This window comes from Falco punctatus (genome assembly GCF_963210335.1).
Source record: "Falco punctatus genome assembly, contig: scaffold_22, whole genome shotgun sequence".
NCBI classification, from domain to species: domain Eukaryota; kingdom Metazoa; phylum Chordata; class Aves; order Falconiformes; family Falconidae; genus Falco; species Falco punctatus.
In genome coordinates this window covers 1,229,151-1,253,326 of record NW_027660223.1, presented here as the reverse complement: position 1 = coordinate 1,253,326, position 24,176 = coordinate 1,229,151, and the positions used below count along the sequence as shown (strand labels likewise).

Here is a 24,176-nt window from a genome sequence, read left to right as displayed (position 1 = left end):
TCGTGTTACATGGTTTGCTGTTAGATGCTGGCAAAACAGAGTGTATTACCTCTGGAAGAACTAAATTCTGCAGCAGAGTAATAGTGAGTGCTGCTTATCGTATGGAGCCTTTCCCTCTTTGTAGACAAGTCAGCTAAAAAGTTAATTGTATTTGTGATTGTTTTGCTTAAAATGGTCTGGCGCTGGAGGCTGTCCCAGTGTGCCTCCCCAGCCGAGGGCAAAGCCGTGTCTTTTTGCTACTCTAACATTGTTCGTTGCTTGATAATACCGCTGTAATGGTACCCAGTCATTTACAAGCGGAGCTGCAACCCTTTGCAGCCTGGGGTCAGATGAGAAGATGCCGACAAGTGATGTTACAAGGTGGGACAAGTGCTTGCCCCTGTGTCTCTCTCACTTTCATGCACTCTTCAGCCTTTGCCCTCAACACTGAAGTCTTTTGGCCAGGAGGCTCCGTGAGGGCCATGGCTGCTTCTGGAGTGCCTTGTGCAGAATATGTAACAGATAATAAAAACGATTATTGGTAATGAATTATTTAAGATTTTGTTACTCCCCTGTTTTCCTTTTTCCCGACGCAAAGTTTCCCTTAATTCTGCTATGAGGTCCCCCTTTTTTTAACTTATTACTGTGAGATTCTGCCTTATTCCGTCCTGCCCCCCGCTTTCCATCGCGAGGCCTCCGGGCTTTTAATAGGATTTGGCAGTAACCTTGGTTTGCTCAATCTGCCCTCAAGATCGCTAGCGACCACCCCTTGGTCAGCAAACCCCCTTCCCAAGGTACCTTTCCTCCTGGGGACTACGCTGCTCACCTGACGTCTCCATGCATCTTACCAGCCTCGGTGGCCACAAGCCAGCGATGCGCCACTGCTCCAGCGGCGTGCTCAGAGGCTCTACCTGGGAGGTGTCCTTTAAACACCCCTAAAAAACCCAAATCCAGCCACACCCCGGTGACAACAACAAAGCCACAAGCTCTACCTCCTGCACCAAGGGCTTCAGAGTCGAGAGGGAGCACCCACATCCTCGTGAGCACCCGCTGGCAGGGGCCACTGGGTTTCCTCTCTCACCTGAGGCTACCACCCAGCACGGTGCACCACCTAGGCTTCCCCCCCCACCCTCACACCCGGGGGGAGCAGGTTTGCAGGCGCTTGCCTGACCTGCAGCTGCTCCATCTGCCTCTCCAAGGCTGCCACTTTCATCTCCCAGCTCTTCCTCAGCTGCTCCTCTTGCTGCAGCACCTCTGACTTCTCAGAGAGCTCGTTCATCAGCTTGCCGCACCACTCCTGTAACCTGGCCACCTCAGCGTTTTGCCTGCACCAACAGAAGCAGCGTTATTCCAGCCCGCAGGCCAGTCAAGCATCCCTGGCGTTACCCAGGGGGAACACATCCTCCTGTGGGCCTGATAACAGGGCTTGAAACATCTCAACGGTTGTGTTGGCCTGCTTCTCGGACACGCCTGGTCCTTCAGGGATGGGGTGGAAGGAGCTGACACATCAATTTCAAAAGCTCCGTTTCCATCACAGGAGACATTCCTTTCTCATGAAATAGAAGACGCAAGGGTCTGTGTTCCCAGACACAGGAGAAAGCACTCTAAGCAGCTGGAGTCTGCTCCGTAATTAATTGACCACTGTTAATCACCAGGCAGTAGGGGTGGTGGTGGTGGTGGGCTCTCAGCTTGCCATTCCCTCAGCCAGAATTCAGCAGGACCCCTTTTTCTTGCCTGACCAGAGACAGGTCATGCACATACCGCACAGCCCAAGTGTGATTTGCACATCCCTTCTCCATCATGACCCCCAAAGCTGCAGTGCTGGGGGGACAGGACACGTGTCTACCCAGTCCTGCCTGCGTGGAATCTCTGGTGTGTCTAATATAGAGGCTGAGCACATGCAGACTTCTCTGGGAACAAAATGGAGGCAGGTCTGGCCTTCATCCCCCTTCCTGGCCTTGGTTCTTCACACACCCCAGAGGTACCAAGCACTCTGGGGGCCTTTTCCCTCCACCAGCTCCTCAAATGCCACTGATGTCAGCGCCAGGCTCAGCAGCTTTATTGTGAGGAGGCAGGCACCAAGCTGTGACGTGGTCTCTGCCATTTCCCAATAAACCAACTTGAAATAAAAAAAAAAACCAAGAAAAATTATTTAAAAAGAAGAAAACCTGGGGAAAAAAGGGTGGTTTTGTGTGGAGTTTCAAAAGGAAAGCCACAAGAAGGGGAGAGAGAAGGCAGTGCCCAAGGACCTCCACCACACAGCACCCGCAGGGACAGAATTTCAGGGGTGCGCTGAGGCTTAAAAGAGCAGGAGCAGCCTGCGCTGGGCTGGCGAGGCTGTGCTGCTGTGCCCTGTCCCCACGCTCACGCTGCTGTGCCCTGTCCCCACGCTCAGCCTGACCCCATGGCAGGGGACTTCGGGGTGCAGCCAGTGTGAGGACACTCGTGGCTGGAAGGGAAGGCTTCTCTCCTTTGTGTATCTTGGAGAAAAAACAGAGGGGATGGCTGTTTGCAGCACAGCAAGCAAGGCGGGGAATAAAGGATCTGCTCCCGGCCACAGCAGGGTCCTTCTTCCGTGACCCCAAACACCTGGCTGGCTTGCAAACTTAATAAAAAATTAGTAAATAATAACCGGGAAAATGAAGCAAGGATAAGCTCTTTTCACTACATCATTGTAAATGCATCGACACCCAGAAATACACAAAAAGATACGTGCCAAGAGCCACCCATCAAAGAGAGGCTTCCTTCCATGCTGGGTCTCACTTTCACACTTCTTGCACTCCAACAAACAAAAAAACCCCAAAACAAACCAAAAAAAGTAAAAAAGAAAGAAAAAAAATAATTTCACCAGTTGATGTACAAACAGAGTCTTCCCTTTTCACAGATTTGTGGGTTCTGCCTGCCCCGATGTGGTTGGTGCGGTGCCCTTGGGAACAAACGGTAGTTGTACAAAACAGTATGAAGATTTTCTTACAAACATATGCCTCCAGTGTTTACTGGTTGGGTTTTTGTGTTTGGGTTTTTTTTTAAGTTTCAAAACTAGGTTTTAGGTCACAAATGGCTTGCAACTTTTTTCTACAGTAAATCAGGCATATATTTTTAGTTTTAGGAATGTGTAAGGCATTTTGGTAAGCTGACAGTAAGGTCTAGGTCACAGACTCATCAAGCTGAAGTCCCTTCCTTCAAACTGTCCTCTTCCCCCTGGAGAAGGAAAAGAGAGGTGGGTTACTCAACTGGGTCTCAACCTTATTCTCATGGCAGCTCAAGCATCAAAGCGTTTCACAGATGGGCCAGGTCCTGCCTTTTGAGAAGGGAGAACCATGACCACCATCTCCTGTGCTCCCAGAGCTTCCCAAAAGCCACCCAGATGGTTTCTGGCAGCAAGTGCCACCTTGTCTCCGGTTTTCAACCGCTGCCTGACAGGCGCTTCCCCCTGCCCTCCACCAGCACCAAGGGGAGGGATGGCTGTGGCTACCACCAGTACCGTTTCCTGAAGCTGTTCTTTACACTTCTTCATTCTCCCTTTGGCCAGTTGGTCCTGGGTAACCTTCAGCCGCTCCTGTAGTTCGCTTGCTGCCTGGCCCCGGTTCTTTCTTTTTTTTTTTCCTAGTTTTTCCTACATGGGAGTCAAAAGAAGGCATCTGCCTGAGTCTCCCTTGGCCGTCTGGTGACACTCCCCCCTCCAAAACATCTCGGGTCACCTCAGGTCTCCACTGAGCTGCCTCGGTGGCCACAAGCCAGCGATGCACCACTGCTCCAGTGGCGTGCTCAGAGGCTCTACCTGGGAGGTGTCCTTTAAACACCCCTAAAAAACCCAAATCCAGCCACACCCCGGTGACAACAACAAAGCCACAAGCTCTACCTCCTGCACCAAGGGCTTCAGAGTCGAGAGGGAGCACCCACATCCTCGTGAGCACCCGCTGGCAGGGGCCACTGGGTTTCCTCTCTCACCTGAGGCTACCACCCAGCACGGTGCACCACCTAGGCTTCCCCCCCCACCCTCACACCCGGGGGGAGCAGGTTTGCAGGCGCTTGCCTGACCTGCAGCTGCTCCATCTGCCTCTCCAAGGCTGCCACTTTCATCTCCCAGCTCTTCCTCAGCTGCTCCTCTTGCTGCAGCACCTCTGACTTCTCAGAGAGCTCGTTCATCAGCTTGCCGCACCACTCCTGTAACCTGGCCACCTCAGCGTTTTGCCTGCACCAACAGAAGCAGCGTTATTCCAGCCCGCAGGCCAGTCAAGCATCCCTGGCGTTACCCAGGGGGAACACATCCTCCTGTGGGCCTGATAACAGGGCTTGAAACATCTCAACGGTTGTGTTGGCCTGCTTCTCGGACACGCCTGGTCCTTCAGGGATGGGGTGGAAGGAGCTGACACATCAATTTCAAAAGCTCCGTTTCCATCACAGGAGACATTCCTTTCTCATGAAATAGAAGACGCAAGGGTCTGTGTTCCCAGACACAGGAGAAAGCACTCTAAGCAGCTGGAGTCTGCTCTGTAATTAATTGACCACTGTTAATCACCAGCCATTTCAGACTTTCTACAAAAAGAGAGTGCCAAATTCTTCCCCTAGCTCCTGGTTGTTCTGTATGCACCAGGCAGGTCTCGGTTCTCTGCGGCACCGCTCCCATCAAAGAGCCAGCGACATTTCTTCTGAAGTTGGTGAGCACAAGCTCTCCGAAGTGTGGAGAAATGCTGCAGCGCCTTCTGGTCCCCTCTGCCCCCTCCGCTAGCATCAGCACAGGTGACTCCAAAGCAGAGAGGGCTTCCCCTGCCCTTCCACTTGGGAAAAGCATCCTTGTTTCCCCTGCCAGGCCCACAAAAGCCATTTGGCAATCTCTTCCTCACTCCCTCCTCTACCTCCACTTAGCTGGGGCATCTGTAGAAGCACCCTCAAGAAAGGGGGTGGCCAATCATGATGGACAGCCACCCCCAGGGCTTGCCAGAGGGCGGCCCCAGGCTCTGCCCCCCACCCCCACCCCTAGTCTTACTTGCTCTCCATCTGACTTCTGATCTGGCAGAAGGCATCGCTCAGGATGGAGTTCTCCTGCTGCAGGCGAGCCAGCTGCGTGTCAGGGCCATTCTCCAGCTGCTCCTGCAGGGTGCGGATCTAGGGAGAGACCAACAGGGGTTAATGCCGCCGCTGCCAGCCCCTCAGCTCTCCCCTGAGGAGCCCACTCCATGAGCAAGAGGGACTGGCAAGGAAGCCACAGCGAGGTGTCTGCTGATGCTGACAGCCCCTGCGGCTGCTGCATCCCGTGAGGATGCTCCCACATCCCTCTTCTAGCGTGAGCACCACGGCTCAGGAGCACTGCGGGGCTCTCGCCCCTCCCCGAGGCTCTGGTCCCCTCGTCCACCTCGGTCTTCTCCAAAAGACCAGGCAGCTGCCACCGAGGGCCAGCCGGCAGCCAGCGGAGGAAGCTGCAGAGCACCGCGTGGGGCTCACCTTGCCCTGCAGCTGCTGCGTTTCGCTGACATGGTCCTGGTAGCTGGCCTGCATGCGTGCCTGCACCGCTGCCATCTCCTGCTCGCGGGCCAGCAGCTGCTCCTTCAGCTTGCCCTCCAGGGTTGTCGCCTTGGCCCGCTCGGCCGCCAGCTCCTTCGAGGAGAGAAGCCACCCGGTCAGTTTCAGCGTAGGAACTTCCCTGCTTTAAGGGGACTCGAACCAAGTGGCCTCCTAGCTCAGAAGACTTTAAGAAGTGTAACCCTTTCGGCGCTGCCCCCAGGCCCAGCTACACCGTTCCGCACTTACATTTCCTCCTGCATTAAGCTTTGGGCTCAGTGGCCACTGGATGCCACTGTTGTTCCACATTGGGCCAGCTAAGAGACAGGAGTGAGGGCCTGGAATTTTATTCCCCTCCCTGGCCCCAGGATCAACATCATCACATCAAGTTTGCGGCAAAGCAGGAAAACTAAAAAAAGAAAACACCCCCACAAATGAAACACAGACTCCCCCTCCGCCCCCTGCCAAGGCAGGGGTGCTCTCTTGGCCGGCTGGGTGATGCCGTGCCGCTGCCCTGGGCTGCCTGCACAGGCCGGGGTTTAGCACAGCACTCAGTGCACAGGGTGGCTTCGCCCTCTCCTCTCCTGCCTGCAGGCAGATGGACTTGCTGCAGCAGGGTCCTGGCGGCTGCGGGGCAGGAGGTGCTGAGCACGACGCGCCGGGGGTCCCTTCTGACTTCAACACCCAACGAGAGGTGGAGGCAAGGGGCTGAGTCAGGCAAGGGGGCTGTAAATAGCACCAGGCTCCTTAAAAAGGGACTGTTCAACACCTTCTCAGCTCAGGGGCTCTGCCAAGAGATGAGAAGGGCTTTACTGTCCTCCGTAGAGCAGCAGAAAGCTGCAGTCTCTTACGGGCACGGCTTTAGCCCGCTCCTGCTGCGGCTGCCAACAGGGCACGTGCCTCCCCGGGCTGGATCAGGCCCAGGAGAGGAGCTCAGGTGGGCATCTCCTCCCCTTTTTGGGGAGAAAACAGCAAATGGATGAAGGGCCCAGAGAACCCCTGGGCTTCACCTGCAAGGGCGGGTAAGACGCGGGGAGAGGGAGGCACATGGCGAGCCGTGAGGCGCAGAGCCTGTGCCAGGGGTGCCGGGAGGGCTGCGCGGCACTTACCTGACTCAGCTCCTCCACCTTGTTTCTGGCAGCGGCTGCAGCCTCCTGCTTAGTGGCGAGCTGCTTCTCCTTCTCCTCCAGCTGGCGTTTCAGGACAGTGACAGGGTCACCCTTCTGCTTGGCCTGCCGGCACAGGGTGGCACATCAGCGGGGACCACCACCTCCGCATCCAACCCCTCCACCCCACACGCACAGGGTCCTGCCCTCTGCTCCAGGGGAAAATTCAGCTCCCGTCTCTAAGGCTGACCCTCGGGGGACAGCCTGCCCAAAAACGGGCTGCCTTCGCCCCTCCGCACCCCCGGAGGCTTGGCCCAGCCCTGGTGGACACGACGCTGCTGGCAGCCCTACCGCGTGCCAGGTGTCCTGGACGATGCCCGCTTTCTCCGTCAGGATCTCGATGAGCTGCTGGGCCTCCCCCTCACTGAACACCGTGCTGCTGACAGTGGACACAAGCGTCTTGTAGGGCAGGTAGAGGGGCCCATCCGAGTCCGCAGGTGCTGGGGAGGAGAGAGGAGGGGTTGGGAGCGCTCGAGCCAACGGCAGGGCTGAGTAGCATCACCTCAGTTGACTTCAACCCCATAACTGCCATTTCACGCCAGCAACCGCCCAGATGTCCACAGCCAAGTTTGATACCTCTCTAACTGAAAGCAACGTGACGAGCACTGGGGACGGTGCCCACCACAGACAAGCGTTCCCTGAGCCAGCTGCCACCTCTGCCTGGCTCTGCTACTGCTCCTGCCGCCCTGCCACCACCCTCCATCACACTGAGCGATTCCAGACGGAGCTGGGCACGCTTTGCTAAAGCCAGGGAGCAGAGACATGGTGGGCATCAGAAGCTGGACTCCATCGTGACACAGCCTCGCTGGGGGACTGTCGCTCCACGCAGCGGTGCCAGTGATGCAGAGCAGCAAGGTCATCTCCTGCCTTTCACCAGGCAGGTTCGTTCCAGCTCTTTGCTAAGGGAACGAGATGACTCCAGCCCTTCTCCGATCCCTCTGCCGGCTTACCCGACGGGGATATATGCAGAGGAACTTGGCCTTACCTGGCTCGCTCTTGTTCTTGGATGCAGCCACCTTCTTGACAGGTCCATTATGCTTCTGCTCCTCATGGGCTGGAAGAACATTGCTTTTCTTTATGGTGACAGAGCTGACCACTGGAGCACTTTGGTGCGCCTCTGGGACCTGTCCATTAGGTTTCTCTTGATTTTTCTTTCCTTTTCCTTTTTTCTCAACAGCTTCCTCTTTCTTCTTTTTCTCTTTTTCCTTCTGCTGAGTCTTCTTAAGCCCTTTGCCTTGCTTGGCCAAGGCCTCCTCAGAAGGACGGAGGACCTTCTCCATGAAGGTGAACACCAGGAAGATCCCGATGGCCAATACCACCATCAAACCTCCAAAGAGCACAACATTCAGCATCTGAGGGCCATAGACATCCATCCTGCCTTATTCTTCTGTGCCTGCAAGACACCAGAACAACAGTTAGTGGGGAAAACAAAGAGGCGCAACGGCCTCTCTGTGAGCAGCGAGTTTCCCATGTCCATCTGTGTTGTGTGGGCAACCTGCTGACACCCCCCACCCCCTCCCAGGTTTGCGCTCCTCCGCTGCGCTGCCTGCGCACGGTGCTCCAGCCACACCGCAGGGGCTGCTTGCACTGGCTGCAGCAAGCTCCAGAAGAACCAAAGAGGGGGAAGAAAAAAGCAGGGATGCAATCAGAGACAGCCACGAGCAAAGTGCCCATGCCATGTCCAATGGGACGCTTTTGCACGACCCTGGGCAATACCTGCAGCCCTGCGGCAGTAAAAGAGCCCGTTTCCAGACTGCCTGGTGCAGTTTGGCCAAGACCTGGGCTCTCCCTGGGCCACCTGCCTTATCTCTGCACCCAGGCGCAGGTGGAAGTGCATCCAGGGTCTCAGCTTTGGAATAAAACACCCCCCTGGAAGGGGAAAGCATGCACGGGAGAGCTTTCCCCAGCTTTGCAACAGCCCTGGCCGCCTCCCTTTGCCACCCGCACCCTGCAGCACTGCTGGCCTCTGCCCAGCCTGGCAGGGAGGACACACAGTGACCACATCCCACTGGGTCGCTGCTCCCAGCCTCCAGTGATGAGAACCACCCCAGCAATGATGCTACAGACGCCACACAGAGAACCAAGACGCTACCATCTCCTTGCAATGCAAACACCAGGAAAAGGCCTAAGTTCAAGCCAAAAAAAAGCAAAAGCATGGTCATTAACCATCTCATCTCCCCAGCAGATGCCCACAGGAAGAAACGAGACTTGCAAAGGGAGCACTGGATGTGGTGCTTCTCTTTCCACCTCTGCTGTTAACTGGTGGGCATCCGTTCCCACCCTCCTCTCCACGCTCAGGTTCTCCACCCATAACACACGGAGCCGCAACGGAGACTGTACTGCCTGGTCTGAGACGTGGCAGGCAGGGTGCAACCCCACGCGGAGGAAGATGCTGCTGCCTCCACTCTTCTTAATCGCTAACCGAACCCCGTCCCGAGTCTGGAAGCCAGTCTCTTCCCCGCTGTCCCACTCGTGCGTTTCCCCCATGGGCATCACCTCCACGTGGCTCACAACCCCCCCGATGCTGCAGTCAGGCAGTTCATCTGCGCAGGGGCACTCCCCAGGAGGTGCCAGGCTGCGCTTTCTCGTGATCAATGCATCAAGCCCTCGGCTATCAGAAGTTCCCATCCCCGCGCTTAACTGTAAACATCATTGAATTTCCTCTTTAAGAGGTTGTGGGCTGGGGACGGAGGGAGTGGCTGGAAAGGGAGGAGGCAAAAATAAGAATAAAACTAAGGAGATCAGCATCTTTTCAAAACCTCAGTGCTCACAGGGAGAGACCTCAGAGCCTTTCCCTTTCTCACAGCTGACAGCGGCGAACTCACTCACAGCCGAATCTGCACTGGTGCAGCCAGGGGGTGACAGTGCAATGGAAACATCGTCTCCAACCCCCAGGGGGGTTGTTGAGGGCTGTTTCAATCAGCAGCCCAGCTCTCCCTGCCCGCCTCGCCAAGCATCCCAGACAAAGCAGCAGAGAGCCGGCAGGCGGGCAGGCTGCCAACGCCAGCTGGAACCAGCCTCCCTCCGGCAGGACCAACTTTCTACACCAGGGCACCGCGCGAGATCCCAGCTGATACTACAGGCATCGCTATCCTGGTCCATCCCAGTCGTTTGGGATTTCAGCGGCCTCAGCCGGCTCCATCCCAGCACAGCTGGTGCCAGCCCCCTCCCTCCTGACAACGCAGCATCACTTTGGGATGGTCCCCATCGGGACAGAGGGATTATTCCTAACCTGCAGGGTGAAAAGGGATGGATTTCCTCTTCCTGGCAGGAAACAGAAACGAGGGTCCAGAGAACATGTACCCACGTCCTTCTGCTGGCTTTAGGGCCAGACCAATGTGCCCCGGAGCTGACCGGGGCGGAGCTGAGCACCCTGCACTCCTCACCTAGCAACCCCAACAATGCACTGGTACCAACAGAGCTGCTGACCTCACACTGCCACCACGTCAGACTTAGATCAAAATTCACCACTCCAGCTTAGGGCAAGGGCATCACTGACGGCTGGCAAATGCTCTCCAGCCCCGTCAGCTGCTCCCGCCACCTCCCAAAGCAGCTGGATGCTGGATTGGCCTTTGGTTTTTGGTTGTGGATGGCTGGGTTTTTTGAGATACTAGTGAGAGATGAGAACTTCACAAGTGAAATGCCCCGTGATGCAGCTCAAATGAGCTCTGGCTAAAACTTACACTGTCTGACTGAATTTTAGAGGCACTAGAACTGTGCGCAGGACAAGAGCAGGTTTTGCAGTGTCTGTGACACCATAGCTGTACCATGCAGAGCAGCACATCTGCACCATACAGGCTAGAAACCATTAGATTCCTTCTAGAGCTGCTGCTGTGGCAGAGGACATTCAAGCCTGTGTCTGTTGAAAGACACGATCTCAAACATCCTGTGCAACAGTAGTAATTAACAATGCGCTTGATTTAGAGATGTGGTTGTGATTACTCATTTCAAAGGGCATTGCATCTCCACGTGGAGAAGCAAAGTTCTGTTCAGCCTGTCAGACACCGTTAACCAAGGAGTAAACATGTTGCTGCAGGATTCAGAGATTTCATGCTCAGTCGGCCTGGCTTGTAGCCAGGGAGCGCTGACCCCCTTCAGTTCCTCCTGCTGCACTGGGCCAAAATCTCGCAGCCTGCAAGACAGACAGGATCGTTGTGCAGCAGTGCCAGCCTTCACACGACAGCTGGCCAGTGGACTCGAACTAGCCAGGGAGGCTGTGCTGCACAGGTGGAAGTTAAAAAAAAAAAGAAATCCTGAAGAAATTCAGCTTTTCTCCACATCAGACGGGCTTGGGTTGGGCTCCCTGATCTCCAAAAAAAGAATCCATTGTTGATCCCTTGGAGCAGCAAAGCCTTTCTGGTCTCTACAGCCCAGATTCTCACTCTGATTCTTCCACCCACCTCTCCAGAGCCAGCGGGAGCTGAGTCAGCCATTGGAGCCTGCCTGCGTGTAGCTTCCTCACCCGCCATACCCAGGGTAGCCCTAGAAAGGAGAGATGCGCTCCTGAGAGAGCCTGCAGTGAAAAGGGGAACAGTCTGAGCACGGATGTAGTGAAAACGTTCTCCCCGGTATTTCTGCATTGCTATTTGGCGTGTAGCCAGAGGTCTGCTCTGACACACGTCAGAGAAAACCATCCAAATGCCTAAGCCAAGGCAGGGCTTACCTGCTTGGTGACCCGATTGCCTCTTCTAATGTTACTACCAAGTACATTTGATTGATTACTAGCATGCTGGAATGCCACATTGAGTGTTTTGCCTCTTTTTTTAGGCATAAAGCATGAATGCCAAGCAAATGGGCCAGAGGACCTGCCCCGAGCTTGCACTGCTGAGAAGCCAGGAGGCTCCCTGGTCGTAGCTTTTGAAGCAAGTCCCTTGTAGATGTCATGCAGTGCCACAACTCTACAGGCATTCCATGTTTTAATAGATCAGTTATGTAAAGCAACCACTCTAGGCAAGGGTTTCACTAACTGCAGGGAAGCTGTCTGGTAGAATAAAGCACATTTTGGAGATGTAGCTCGTATGTACAAATGACCCTCAACAAATCAAATCTAAGGATTTCTCTTGGTTTATTAATATTTGCATTGGTTGTCCAGCAGCCCAATACTGTCCCCAATGGATTAACGCTAAAGGTCTCCAAAAATGTTGGTCCAAAGCTGCAAAGTGTCAATGTATCATGGGATGAAAGGGGGGGGTGGGGGGTGGGGGGGTGAGAACAAACTGGTTCCTGTTCTTAATTTTCTTTGTTGTAAAAAGCAAAATTCAGTCCGTCTTTTTGAGGCTGCTGGTCAAATGGCCAAACTCAGAAACAGTTTCCCCTGTAACCACTTTATACAAAACTGAAAACCTGTAGTGAAAGTTAGGCTAAAACAACCTGTTGGCACAAAAACTGGGTTAAATTCTTAGTGCTAGCAGTTGCAGAGCAGTACTAATAAAGGCTAATCCTGAAGTGAAACAGACATAAAATAGACACATTTTTCTGGAGAAATAGTCCTAATCCACTCTTGTAAACTCACGGTGCAGTAATAATATTTAAAGGTTCACTTGTTCTAGAGGTTCAATGTTCTTGTTATGAAGTGCCTTGAGTTCTCCTTCAGCCTGAGGGATTCTATCAACTACTTTTCTGTTGACATAGTTTAATTTAGAACTACCTTCGTTTCTCTAATACACACTTACTAGCGGGTCAGATGCTTCTGAGGCTTCTACAAATGCAGATACTTCTATCAGAGTGCTCCAGTTCTATGGGTAGTACAGTGAAAAGAAACCACATCTCAAAAAGTGGTATTCTCAGCCTCAGGCTTTGGTCACTTGGTCCATTTGTTCATAATCACTATTGGTCTAACTTGGTAGAACCAATCAGCCTGACTAATATGGCTTGATCTGGGCTTTTTGTCTGTTAGCTTCTTTACTTCTGTAGAAATGCATGGAAATATCACCTAGACAGTCTGACCTGAAATTGAAATGCCTTTTGTATGGGGGGTAGAGAACATTCCTGTGCCAGCTCCAGAGATCTTAAAAGGCTTCCACGTTTCACCGGTGGTTGCTTAAAGCTGTTTCCTTTGTGCGGTGTGTACATGGGAGTTGCATAGTTTTCCTCTATGTCTGTAGAGAAGAAAAAAGAAAAAAACAAAACAAACCCCTTAGCCTCCCATGCGTTACTGGGATATGTTCTGTGCGTGCCAAATTCAAGTAGCCTAAATAAATGGGCTTTCCCTTCCCTGGGTCAGTGAGTGATTCCTCTGCAGCCTGCGGATTAGCCCTCCTGCAGCGGGGCCAGCGCTGCCGGCTGAGCGTGCCAGTGCCCCGTGTCAGCCGGGGGCTCGGGAGGCTGGTAAGTGCCTGCTGCAGCTGCCGCACGGGAGAAAGGATGGGGGTACGGGGCGGGGGGAGCAGGCTGGAAGTAAGAGCTGGTGGAGGTGGATGGAGCGGGGTGCGGGGAAGCAGGTTCACCTGCCTGCTGAGTGACGGCCAGCCTGCCGCGGGCTCTAGCTCCCTGGCAGCGCCTGCTCTCGGCCCGGGGGGCTTCAGACCCAAACGTCCATGCCTTGGGGAGCTTCCTGGGAAACTTGTTGCAGTCCGAGCAGGAGAAACCCTGCACATGTCAGTCACTTCCCCTGTGAGAACGGGGCGGGGGCTTTCTCTGGCCGGCCGCTGGAGCCCAGGCGCTTCCAGGCCGCCCCCTCCCCTGAGCTCTGGGCAGCTGTGTGGGGACAGAGCGGCACTGTCCCCACCGCTCCCGGCACAGCAGCGGGCTGCGCTGGCTTAGCCGCAGGGCCAGGGAAATGATGGTCCGTGACCTCTCGCAGCATGTGCCCTCTCTGGCCACACTGCGCGGTTCAAACCTTGAATTCAAAGGCAGGCGGTGACGGACTGCTCTGACTTGGCACCCACACAGGTCACAGCGTTGGGAGCACAAGGGTTTCCGATGCAAAGAGACCCACCAGAGCGAAGCTTTGTGACTTTCAAGAAAAGCAAAGTGGCCTGGTTTGAGCTGGGGCTTTTCGCTTGTGTTTCAGTCAGCTCTGAGCTCACCCAAAAGCGGCTCGTCGTCGTCCTCATCAAGGGCTCCTCCTTGCCGAGGTGTCTGCAGGACTGGTCTCTGTCCAAAGTCCAGGTTGAGAAGGAAAAGTGGTGACACAGCGGGACTGGTGCTGCCTGACAAACAACGGGAACTCTGAACAGTGAATGCTGTACCACTTATCTAAAGGATGACACACCTATGTTTAGTTAAAAGTCGGGAGATGTCCAAGGACCCTTATTGCCACATGACGGATGCACAGACTGCTAAGTCCTTGGGTTGGTTATCTTAAGAAGGGACATTCTGTCTTAGATTCCTGTTGTACATGCAACGTGGCGAAGACAAAGACTTTAAACATGGCCGTTGATGAATAGAGTCTGTGCAGAGACAACTCCTCAAGGACAATTGCGCAGGCACGAGATATGTAAATGAATTCTCAGAATTGTAATGAATATGTAAGCAATTTCTTGGAAAACTAATGAATAGGTCTGAGTAGCTTGTATAAAGGGGGGACTGAAAAGTCCCCTCAGGGTGCATGACTTTGGTGGAGCAATCCCCCATGCACCCAGCGCTGCCGAATAAAGATAACCTCCGCTCGCCTGCATACTGCTGACTGATTCTTCAAATCACCCTCTCCTGACAAAGGGCATATTAACTTAATGAAAAGGAAAACACCAACTGCACGGAGATCACTAAAATCACCTAGAAAAGGGAGTAGTAGCAAACCGCCAGTTCCTACTTTTCTTTTCTAGGTGGCCATTTCCTACAAAAGTAACTGCTTTTTCCAGTCTGCTTCTCTTTCTGGTTTTGAAGATGCATTTTGCCTCAGTATTGACAAGGAAATCACAGGAATTTGGATGTTTTTTTTTTTTTCTTTTTTTTTTTTCCTTTTCTTTTTTTTAGAGCAGGCAATAAATTTGAACCTCCATCATGAGCTTAGTGTTTTCTAAGAAGAAATTTTCTTCACTTTTTGAGAAGCAGTGGACTACTCACTATGGCTTTCACCACTGAGGAAACTACTTCAACTACTACAATATTAGAAAACCTAAGACACTTACATAGTACTACAAATAAGAATTAAAGATTTCCTTAGCTTACCCTTTCATTGGCATTTTAATAATTTTGAGCTCTCCCCAGATGAAAAATTCTTTTTGTCTTCGTGTTTTCATTCTCCATTTTCAGTCATACTTCCTTACAGTAATCTTTTGTTTCATTTGCCGATTAATGATGTTATTTAATTTATCCACACATTCCTGTTTTGCCACCGCCTGCACTTTTGAACATCTTTGTTTGCTTTTTTCTTCTCAACCTATAAAAACAAAGTTAAGCTTCATGTATTTCTTAGTATTTCTAGAAGACAGAAACACCACATCCAAGATTGATTAATTCAGGTTTTACCTCTGAAATAATATAAAATGAAATCTTTTTTGTAATTCATAGAGAAGCATTTTCACAAAATTACACTACAAAATGTATTATGTCATTGGGAGTTCTTCAAATTCACTCATCATGAAAGACAACAAAAATACAGCCCTTAGAAAGAAAACAATAGTGTCTCTTAAAACATGAACAACAAAAAAGTGAAAGCATTACTGATGGACAGAGTTAGAAGGACTGCACAATGTTAGTTGTAACACCACCAGAAAAAAATCAAGTGGAACTGTGCTGGGCTACTGCTTCCTGAACAAGGGGAGGAAAGAAAAAAAGATACCAAACCCACAAACACAAATGGTTTCACAGGAAAGAGGAATTTTAGTGAAAGGCAATGAAGACACACCACGCAGATATCACAGCACATGAATTATTAGTCAAGACCCTGTTCAGAAGCTATTTTCATTCTTTGATTCAGAATCAGAACCGACATATTTATATGGATTTCTTTTTACGGCAATGAAGTGATAACTACTTGCACTGGAACCGAGTGCCACCTGCTGTTAAACTGGAACAATAATGCATTCCGTTTTCCAAAAATGGGGGAAAAGACAACTCTCCACTGCTCTCTTTATTCACAAGTCACCTATTTCCATTAGAACAAAACCCAATTTGTAGGAAGCATCTTCCCCTTCATGACAAATAGCAAAAGTGAACAGGACCGTTGATCCGGAGGGAGACTAAAGAGTAGCAGGTGAACCACCTCTTTTAGCAGCTGTACCTTCTCTTTCTCCAAAGCCAGGAATACTATTTGCAGCATTCCTACCCTACCCTTAAATCTTCCCGTATCTTGGTTTAGTTCTTCATCAAGATTCCTTTTCAGCACGACGTATGATTGCTGAGCATTTGCAAAAAGACTTTCCATTTCTGTTTCTCCTATTTTGCTGTCGATAAAGCAGTCCCTGGGAAAATCATCACTAAATCCAGAGTCTTTTCCAAGTTCCCTCTCTGTTACAAAAAGTGCATTTTCATCACGTGTAGAAACTGGTCTTATTTTAGGAATCATATTAGAAATGTCATCCAAAAGACTTGTTTTAAAGCTGTATCTCGGGGAGTATTCACAACCTCCCACTGCATTACTACTACTTCCAGTTTCATTCTCTTCCATTTCCATAGGAGGCTTTTTTTTTCTCTCTGCATTTGCTAGAGGCATCTTTGTATCATTGATATTATTTGTGCAATCTCCTTCACCTGTACTCCAGGTATCTTCTGTGTTTGCATTTCACTTATCTTGATCAGAAAGGACACCAAGACTTGGATTACAGTTTCCATTTTGGGTACTTTTCCACCTAGCATAAGTTTAATGTCTCCAAATTCACCTTTACTTTCTAAGCTGTTACTTGATTCTGTTGCATGAGACGAAACAACATGAGAACTCTTCAGCTCAGCACTGAAGCCATCTTCTGACATTTCTTCCACAAGGGAAGGAGTTTTCCCAGTTTCATTAATTTCACCAAGCAGCTGCTTTAGTTCTGCTGTAATGTTTTTAAAACTTGTTTTCAATTCCCTCTTCTCATTTTCAACCCACATTCTTGCATCTCTTTCTTTCCAAGGTTTTGGACTTAGAACTGCTTGTCAGCGCTGTGCAATTCCTCATTTTCTGCTGTGAAATTTCTGATGTGAAATTTCTGCCTTATCAGTGTGATTTTCATGTGCTGTTTTTTCTATCAAGTTGATAGTTTCTACAATACATTTATCCTTAAGTAAACAGGTACAGACAGAAAGATTATCAAGAAAAAAAATATTACAGTTGATCTATGCAATTTCTGTTGCAAACTCATCCTATAATAGAAATAAGGCATTTTGAAAGCCATTTTTATAAGAAAAATCAAGGGACACCCTAGGCATTAGGGTTGCTTTTACCTTTTAGCCTGCTTGCTTTCTGTAACTGCCGGCGCTTGTCACAGAGCATGTTTATTTTTCATGTTTTATTGCTTTAATACCGTTTTTCATTAAAACTGCCAACATTTTTCTCACCCACCCTCCTCCCTCCATCGCGCTCTGCCGTCTGGCATTGTACAGTCCCCGGCCACCTAAGCTAACCCAACGAGAATGAACATGACAAGCTTCTTACCGTTCACCACACAGAGAACTGGCTAAGGGAGGATTATTTCTTCACCCGAGCTTCAGAAATAATAAATTCCACTCCAAGGTGCAAAGGAAAGGATTTATTAGGGAAACCTGCCTGCTCCTGCCCTCATCCCAGGAATCAGGAACCCAAGCTCGCAGGAAAACCGCACCACGCCTTAACCCTACCCAGCCCCCTCAAGTCCCTGTCCCCACGCTCTGTTTCTCAACAGCTCCAACTGCTTCTGCCCCGTGTCACAGTCCTGCCCACACGCCCCTTCCCCTCGTGGTGCCTCCTGAAGAGGGCCTGCAGCCTTGGTGTCCCAGCGGGCTGAGACCGTCACGCTCCTCGCGCTCCTCTCGTCAGCCAGGCCCTGTTCTCCCGCGGCAAAGACCCCTCCGCTCACAAGAGGGAAGGAGCACCTCAGCCAGACACCACCTGTCTTACCCTCCCCCTTCCCAAGCTCACTGGCCAACTACTACCACCTTGCAACAGGCTTAAGTCCTGCGCTTTGCCTGCTAGAATTAGGCACGTCCCTCTCTCGTGATGCCCGGCTGTGGGGTGGAAATCATTTGCTACGCTGTCCCTTCGGGTGTTCCAGAGGATGCCAGACCCCGCTGTGCAGCCCTGCCCCGCACACCCGCCACAAGCAGGACGCCTGCCTTATTCCCCTCTAGGATACCCTCTGAGAAAACCCTTTTCAAACACTTCACGTGGCCAAACAAGAGCACATTTTGCAGAGGCTTGGGAAGCATCAGAAAGGTCACCACATTTCAAGGCGTTCTCTTTGATCTTTGTCTTACAAAGAGGAAGACCGGCATGTTTCATCAAACAGATCAGCGTATTATAGACAAATCTCCCTCTTCACTTGAACATGCGTTTTGCACAGGCAAAAAAACCCGCATTTGCCTGCACTGCTTCTCAGCAGTGCACAAGAGGAAAAACACCCCTCAAAAATTAAGCAAACCAACTGAAAACAAATCAGTGTAACAGCAAGCATCCGACATAGTGACAAGGATTTTACCCCACCATAAGACAACTGTATCCAACTCTCCTTCAGACTGTAACGCAGCCTTCACCTACAGGACTCTCTCTTCAGCAATATTCACAGACTGGTAAGTTTTCTTTACCTTAGTGTATAATACAACTTACTGAATCAGACTGTAATCCAAAATATTTGGGCTTACATACCTGCACCCCATAATATTCAATGGCATCCTTCACATCGTCTTTTTCAGCTGATGATGACATATGAAAAGTAGACCCCGAGTTCTCACCTGCAGTGAAAACCCACACATTTTTATAACCAGCATGACTTAATACTACTTATTTACACCTAGAGTGCATCTTGAATCATCCTACTTGTGACAAAAATCTTAACATAAAATAAATCCCCTCAAATTTGTGCACTCCGAGACAAAATTATCATAATACAGATTTAAGATGCATCTGGGTGAATCCCTTTCTTCCAAGGCATTCTACTTTTTAATGTATAAGGGAAATTTGCTGAAAATCACTACATATGGTCACAAAGAGGCCATTCCTGTTTCTTAAACATGCACAACCTCTCTCTCATACATAGATACACACCTCTGTATCTCTGACACACAGTGAGCCACACAGTATTCCTCCAGCAATTTCAGTTTCTCTATGTGTTGCGCACAGAAAATCATGAACAACAAAGTCACAGGCTTGAAATCTTGAAGACCCCAGTTTTATTCCTTGCACGACACAAATGTGTCTCTAGACATGGATCTAGACAGAGTATTTCAGTCAAACTGCTGCCCCATCTGTTCCAGAAGACATGGACGGGCCACTGAATGAAAGACAGGCTTGTGAAATGTGGAGAAATAACCCATGATCCGGATGTTTTTACTGTTGAAAACTGGATTCCATCCTCTCCTCTCTCAGAATTTCTACGTAATACTGGACAGGTCACAAACTCCTCGGAAGCAGTCACTCACTCAGTCTGGGCTCCCCATTATGGGGTGCCTACCTTGAATCTCTGTTATATCTGAGAACTGGACTCCAGATAGTTCCAGACACAACTGAGAAGCAGCAACTCATTGTATTGTTTGTGTGGAAGGCACACTGAACATTTTGAAGGAACAAGTATTCAGAAAGAAACAAGTCCCAGCAGGTCAAGTATGGCATCTAAAACCAGAGATGGATTCTTTTCACCTTAATCACTCTGCATCTCCTTTCCTGCTCCATAATCCTACGGCTTCTACCTAATAGCCTTTCAATACACAAAGCTTCGCTGCTGGAGAGGGACACAACATTCTTCCCACAAGAAAAGCGAGCAAGACAGGAAGAACATAGACAAAATCATAAAAGTACAAAAGGGTCCACTATTTATGAGTCACAAGGCCAACCTCACTCTTGGCATTTTCTCCTGTAGGTGACTCCTTTTACAAACTTTCATTTTCTATGTGCTACTCCTAGAAGCCTCTCCACCCACGTACAGCAGCGGGTGGTCAGTCGGTCAGACAGACGGGGCTGCTCCTACTCTCCTTCCATGAAGGTACGCTTACCAGACTTCTTCTGTCACTTCACCAATGTTCACTCAGGTCACAAACAGAAAAATGCAGGCAGCTTCCTACCATGCAATTTGATACGCGCCATCACTCCCATCATGTAACATGGGCACCACAATTTTGCTTAGAAGATAGACTTCAATATTTTGTGGATGCAGGAGAGCTGTGACACCTCTCCTGTCTGCACAACACAGACTGAATAAGCTTTTCTGGTCAACTGTATCTGCCTGAAAACGGGATAAAAGCAGACCTGCGAGCACCCAGAGTTTTGTACTGCCCTTCTAAGGATGCAAGTCACATTCTCTGTTCAGAGTACGTAGGTGTCTTCGTCTTTTGGATTCTGTTTCAGAGTGCAGTCACTTCAAAATTAGGTGCCATGCTGCTAGAATGAAAAGCAACCCTAACTCCTGTTCAGCCTTGCCAATCACGGTCAACAGGAAAGATTTCCGCAGCAGCTATTTGAGTCTGATGTCTCCCTTTTTAGGTAAGATTTTAATAACATTGGAGCCCCTAAGAATCCTTTTCCATAGGGTTTAATCAATCTTGACATTTCTGTATGATGGGTACAGAACAAGGAAGAAGCAGGAAAGATGAAAGGCTACAGTGTTCTTCTACCTGCAAAATTCCAGTTCTCATCACGTCGGTAACTCGAGTCAGTAATTATTTTTCCAACCACTGGAAAAATAACTCAAAAAACATCAACTAAAAAGCTAAGGACTTCTCCCATTAGCTGTTGCAAGTAAAATTTCTTTTCTTGGAGCAGTAATTCATGAGTCTATTTTCTGTGTTATTGGCTTCTGTCAACACTGTGAAAGAGGATGACTCCTCATTGTCAAGAGTTCTTCACTTTTAGCACAGGGAGAAATTCTTAGTTAAAACACTGGAAGAACCCTACTCCAAGGCTTCTGAAGAGCCCGTCATTCAAAAAAATGTATATAAAAAATTCACAGGGTAAACCAGATTCCAGTATTTTTGCCTGTCATTCCCCCACCTTTTACTCTGTCTGCTCTCTAGCTAGCATTGAAAGATGACTTCTAGTCATCGTAGTTCTTTCCAATTAGTCTTTACCTCTCCACTCTATTCTGAGACTTCCCTCCTCATAAATTGTACATAATGTACATAACGACTTTTTGCAGATTACAGTGGACAGCAGCTACTTTGCTATACAGAAAACATGAGAACACCGCTATTTTATTTTGACTCAAAAATAATTTTAAGAATGTATTCCTATGAGTCAGTAACAAAGTAAATAGAATAGGAAATTCCATCTCTCATTGGATATTTAATTATGCAAGATACTGTACCTGTTCTCCAGATTTATGAAATCAAGTTGTCAAGGATGGCATTCAACCCCTTTAGAGTCAGAAGTATTTGTGCTGCAGGAATCACGATGCTTTGCTGAAGCAACCTAAATTCCTTAAACCCAAATCCAAACATAAAATGTTTGAAAGAAAGAAATTTTTACATCTACTTCTTAGCACCTGACCTTCAAGATAACATATGGGTAAAAACCAGCATGATGCAAATGAATAAAGCCACACAGAAAAAACAGCTGACATGAAACGAGCCATGAAAAGGCAACCTTTCCTTTCTGTGTTTGTAAAATTGTAACGTACTGGTCCATTATGGGGCTACACTCCACATTACTGTGGAATACAGACATAACCAAAACTCATGTTTTAACTGAACAACCTCTAACAAATATCTGTGTGTCTTACCAGAACACTGTCACTGCAAAATAAAGGGCAAAAGGGGACCTGTTGCTTACCCATTGCAAACACATGAAAGGGAGAAGAGCGAGAGGAGAAGGAGGGAGATACTTCTAGAGAGAAGTTGCATCTCTATTATTGTCAAAAGAACAACAACACTTTTTTTTTCTTCCCCTAAAGCGAAGATGCCAAAGAACTTGGAACTATTTGTATTCTATACTTAGAAGTTACAAGTCCACTTACTTGTCTACATATCTGTTCACCTCTCTCTGGTTTATATTGTCAATAGCCAATTGTAGAAACTCTAAAACCTGAGTGGCAAATTGTTTCTCATCTGATTAACAAGTGTGATTAATACAAAATACAACACAAATTATCAAATATGCAAATTGATAAACATTAGAACAAAGACATTAAAAACCCATTAAGGTTGCATATCCTCTCTCCAATACATAGCCGACCAGCTAGCCGCCTCAACTTTAGCCTTGTTTCCGAAGAAAAGAGAATTCCTGAAACACGCTGACACTAATTTCCTCCCATCTTGTCTCTCTTCCTCACTTCCTTCCCCTGCCTCTGAGCCTGCTGGTCATTTTCCATGATACAAGAGAGGGAAGCCTCAGAGGAATGTGTTTGTACATGTTTCAAAACAACTGCCAGGCAGGTAGAGAAAAGCCAGGCAAGTAATAATTCCTGAAAACTACAGCTACAGTACGAGCCCAAGAATTACCCTTTGTGGCTCACCTGCAGCTCCTGGACAGCCTAGCCTACAGATCCCTAGCCTGGAATCAGCCACAGCACATGCTCAGAGAACCAGGAAAATCAGGAAGGGGGGGGGATTGCGAAACTGAAAGAAAAGCAGACTTCAGGACTGCCTGAAAAGGGGAGATGACAGCAAGTACGGTGTAGGAAGCGTACATCACGGAAGGGTATGGACAGTGCTGAACAGCAGACTAGTGGAGGGAGCAAACACATACACAGAGGTATATTTCAGTAGACCTTCTGCTCCCGGGATGCCTTGCTAGAGCCATTCATTTCGTATTAGAAAGAAAATGGCAAGTACAAAGTGTCTGTCCATAAAAGAACGCTACAAAGAGATTGTTATGAATACCTTCAACACCTTCTGCATCTCCTAAGCCAAATTCCTCCAATAGATCTGCAAAACAAATCAGATGCTTTAATAAATACTCCTATCTAGAAAGGCTATGAAGCTAAACCCAGAACCACATGAAGTGAACATTACCTGATTTCTGTTGCTTTTTGTTAGGACAGGTTTCATTCCTTTCCAAAACAGATTCAGGGGCCTTCAGCTATGAAAGACAATCCAATGACAAAAAAAAAAAAATCACACTTAAAGTAACTCTATAATATTTAATGAGCTGAACAAGTAGTCAGTCTGACATGAACAAATACTTACCTGGGAATTGTTGGGTTTCTCCAAAAAGCCTGGAAGTGAAAAATGTTTTAGAAAGTGTTATTTTATTTAATTTTTATTTAATTCATAAAATTTTTACTCCATTCAACATCAGTAGTTTCTACAACTAAGTATTAGTTGCAAGCATTATTTCATCGAGACTGCGATACTTAACATTCAATTTACCTCATCATCCAGCATTTGTATCAGTATACAAGAAATGGACAATGCACGCTTCCCATCATGCACCTTGGATTTAAGAAATAATACTCACAGAACTAGGACAATCCATAGGCAGCAATAAGGATTTGCTTGTTAACAAAACAAGATCAAAATACTTATTTTGAGGAGCTGAATCCTGCTTTCTACAAAGATTATTTCAAAAGCCAAAGCTGGTCTGCTGTAATGAATTACCATAAAATAACACTACAAATTATATAAAATAACAGCTCTATGACCGTGATGTTGAGGGATATTTTCCTTTCCATCGATAGGACAGAGAAAACATGGGTGCAGACATAGAAATCTCATACACATCATTCAATGAGGAAGAATCAAACTAGTTCTTATCAGGTTGTTCTGGTTCAGCTTGCAAGGAAAGAAAAAACCCAAATTACAATTGGTTGTAATCTGCATTTATAGCACAGTTCCAAATAGTTTCATTTTTTTTAAGATTTTTTTCCAACATTAAATCACTTACAAACCCACACAATCTACTGGCCCACCTATATTTCTCAAGTCCTCTGCTTTAGTCATCTTAACAGTTTGAGTCCTTTCATGAAAGAAGCGTATGGAATGTTATTAAGAATGGCTCCATAGCAAAACTTTTGTATTTAAAAAAATAATTAAAAAACAAACAGCATTTGATTTCAGGAAACTTGGTGGTCTAGCAGTATGGAAATACCTTAGCAAGATTATCATAGTCACCTTTTATCCCCTTTTTGCACTGATTTTAAACTCATCTTAGTAGATTCATACAAAGCAGACTTTCATGACAACTACTCGACAAGTAGATTTACAAACTCCCAAGAGCTTTTAAAGTTTTGCTTCCAGCTTACTAAACTAAAACTGGATTAGCTTCTTCAGCTATTCTATTGTACTTACACTACAAGCAGGACTGACCATTTAATAAAAAGAAATCGTTCAGATAAGAGTTCTACCCCAACAGCAAAACTTCCCTGCCATTCTACACTGCAGATGCTCAAGAGACAGCGTCACAAAGTACAGGCAGAAACCCTGAACTTTTAGTCACATTTTAGCTCCTAGGCAAAGCATAACAGAAAGGTATAAAAAAATTAAGGCGGGGGGGAAAAATGCTTAGCCAGATCATACCTTTCTCCTGCTACATTATCATCCAAG

General features: G+C 48.5%; 1 protein-coding gene across 2 annotated transcripts; it reads right to left on the bottom strand.

Moving 5' to 3' along the window:
- Window positions 1-3,589: 3,589 nt before the first annotated feature.
- LOC308057540 (ribosome-binding protein 1-like) lies at window positions 3,590-6,848 on the bottom strand. Of its 2 annotated transcripts, XM_080411630.1 has the most exons (4): window positions 6,591-6,848; window positions 5,425-5,577; window positions 4,970-5,088; window positions 3,590-4,174 (listed from the first exon to the last, which is right to left on the bottom strand). In XM_080411630.1, exons 2-4 carry the CDS (start codon window positions 5,497-5,499, stop codon window positions 3,961-3,963), a joined length of 408 nt encoding a protein of 135 aa, XP_080267756.1. In that variant the 5' UTR covers window positions 5,500-5,577; window positions 6,591-6,848; the 3' UTR covers window positions 3,590-3,960. The 2 variants fall into 2 exon arrangements, with proteins under 2 accessions (XP_080267756.1, XP_080267755.1); XM_080411629.1 differs by having other exon boundaries at window positions 5,425-6,848.
- Between the last annotated feature and the right edge of the window lie 17,328 nt (window positions 6,849-24,176).

Coding starts and splice junctions, on each gene's coding strand:
- LOC308057540 (XM_080411629.1), bottom strand. CDS start 5,499: ATGGCAGCGGTGCAGGCACGCATGCAGGCCAGCTACCAGGACCATGTC. Junction 5,089..5,424: donor CGCAGCAGCTGCAGGGCAAG/GTGAGCCCCACG, acceptor GTCTCTCCCTAG/ATCCGCACCCTGCAGGAGCA. Junction 4,175..4,969: donor AGAAGTCAGATGGAGAGCAA/GTAAGACTAGGG, acceptor CTGTTGGTGCAG/GCAAAACGCTGAGGTGGCCA.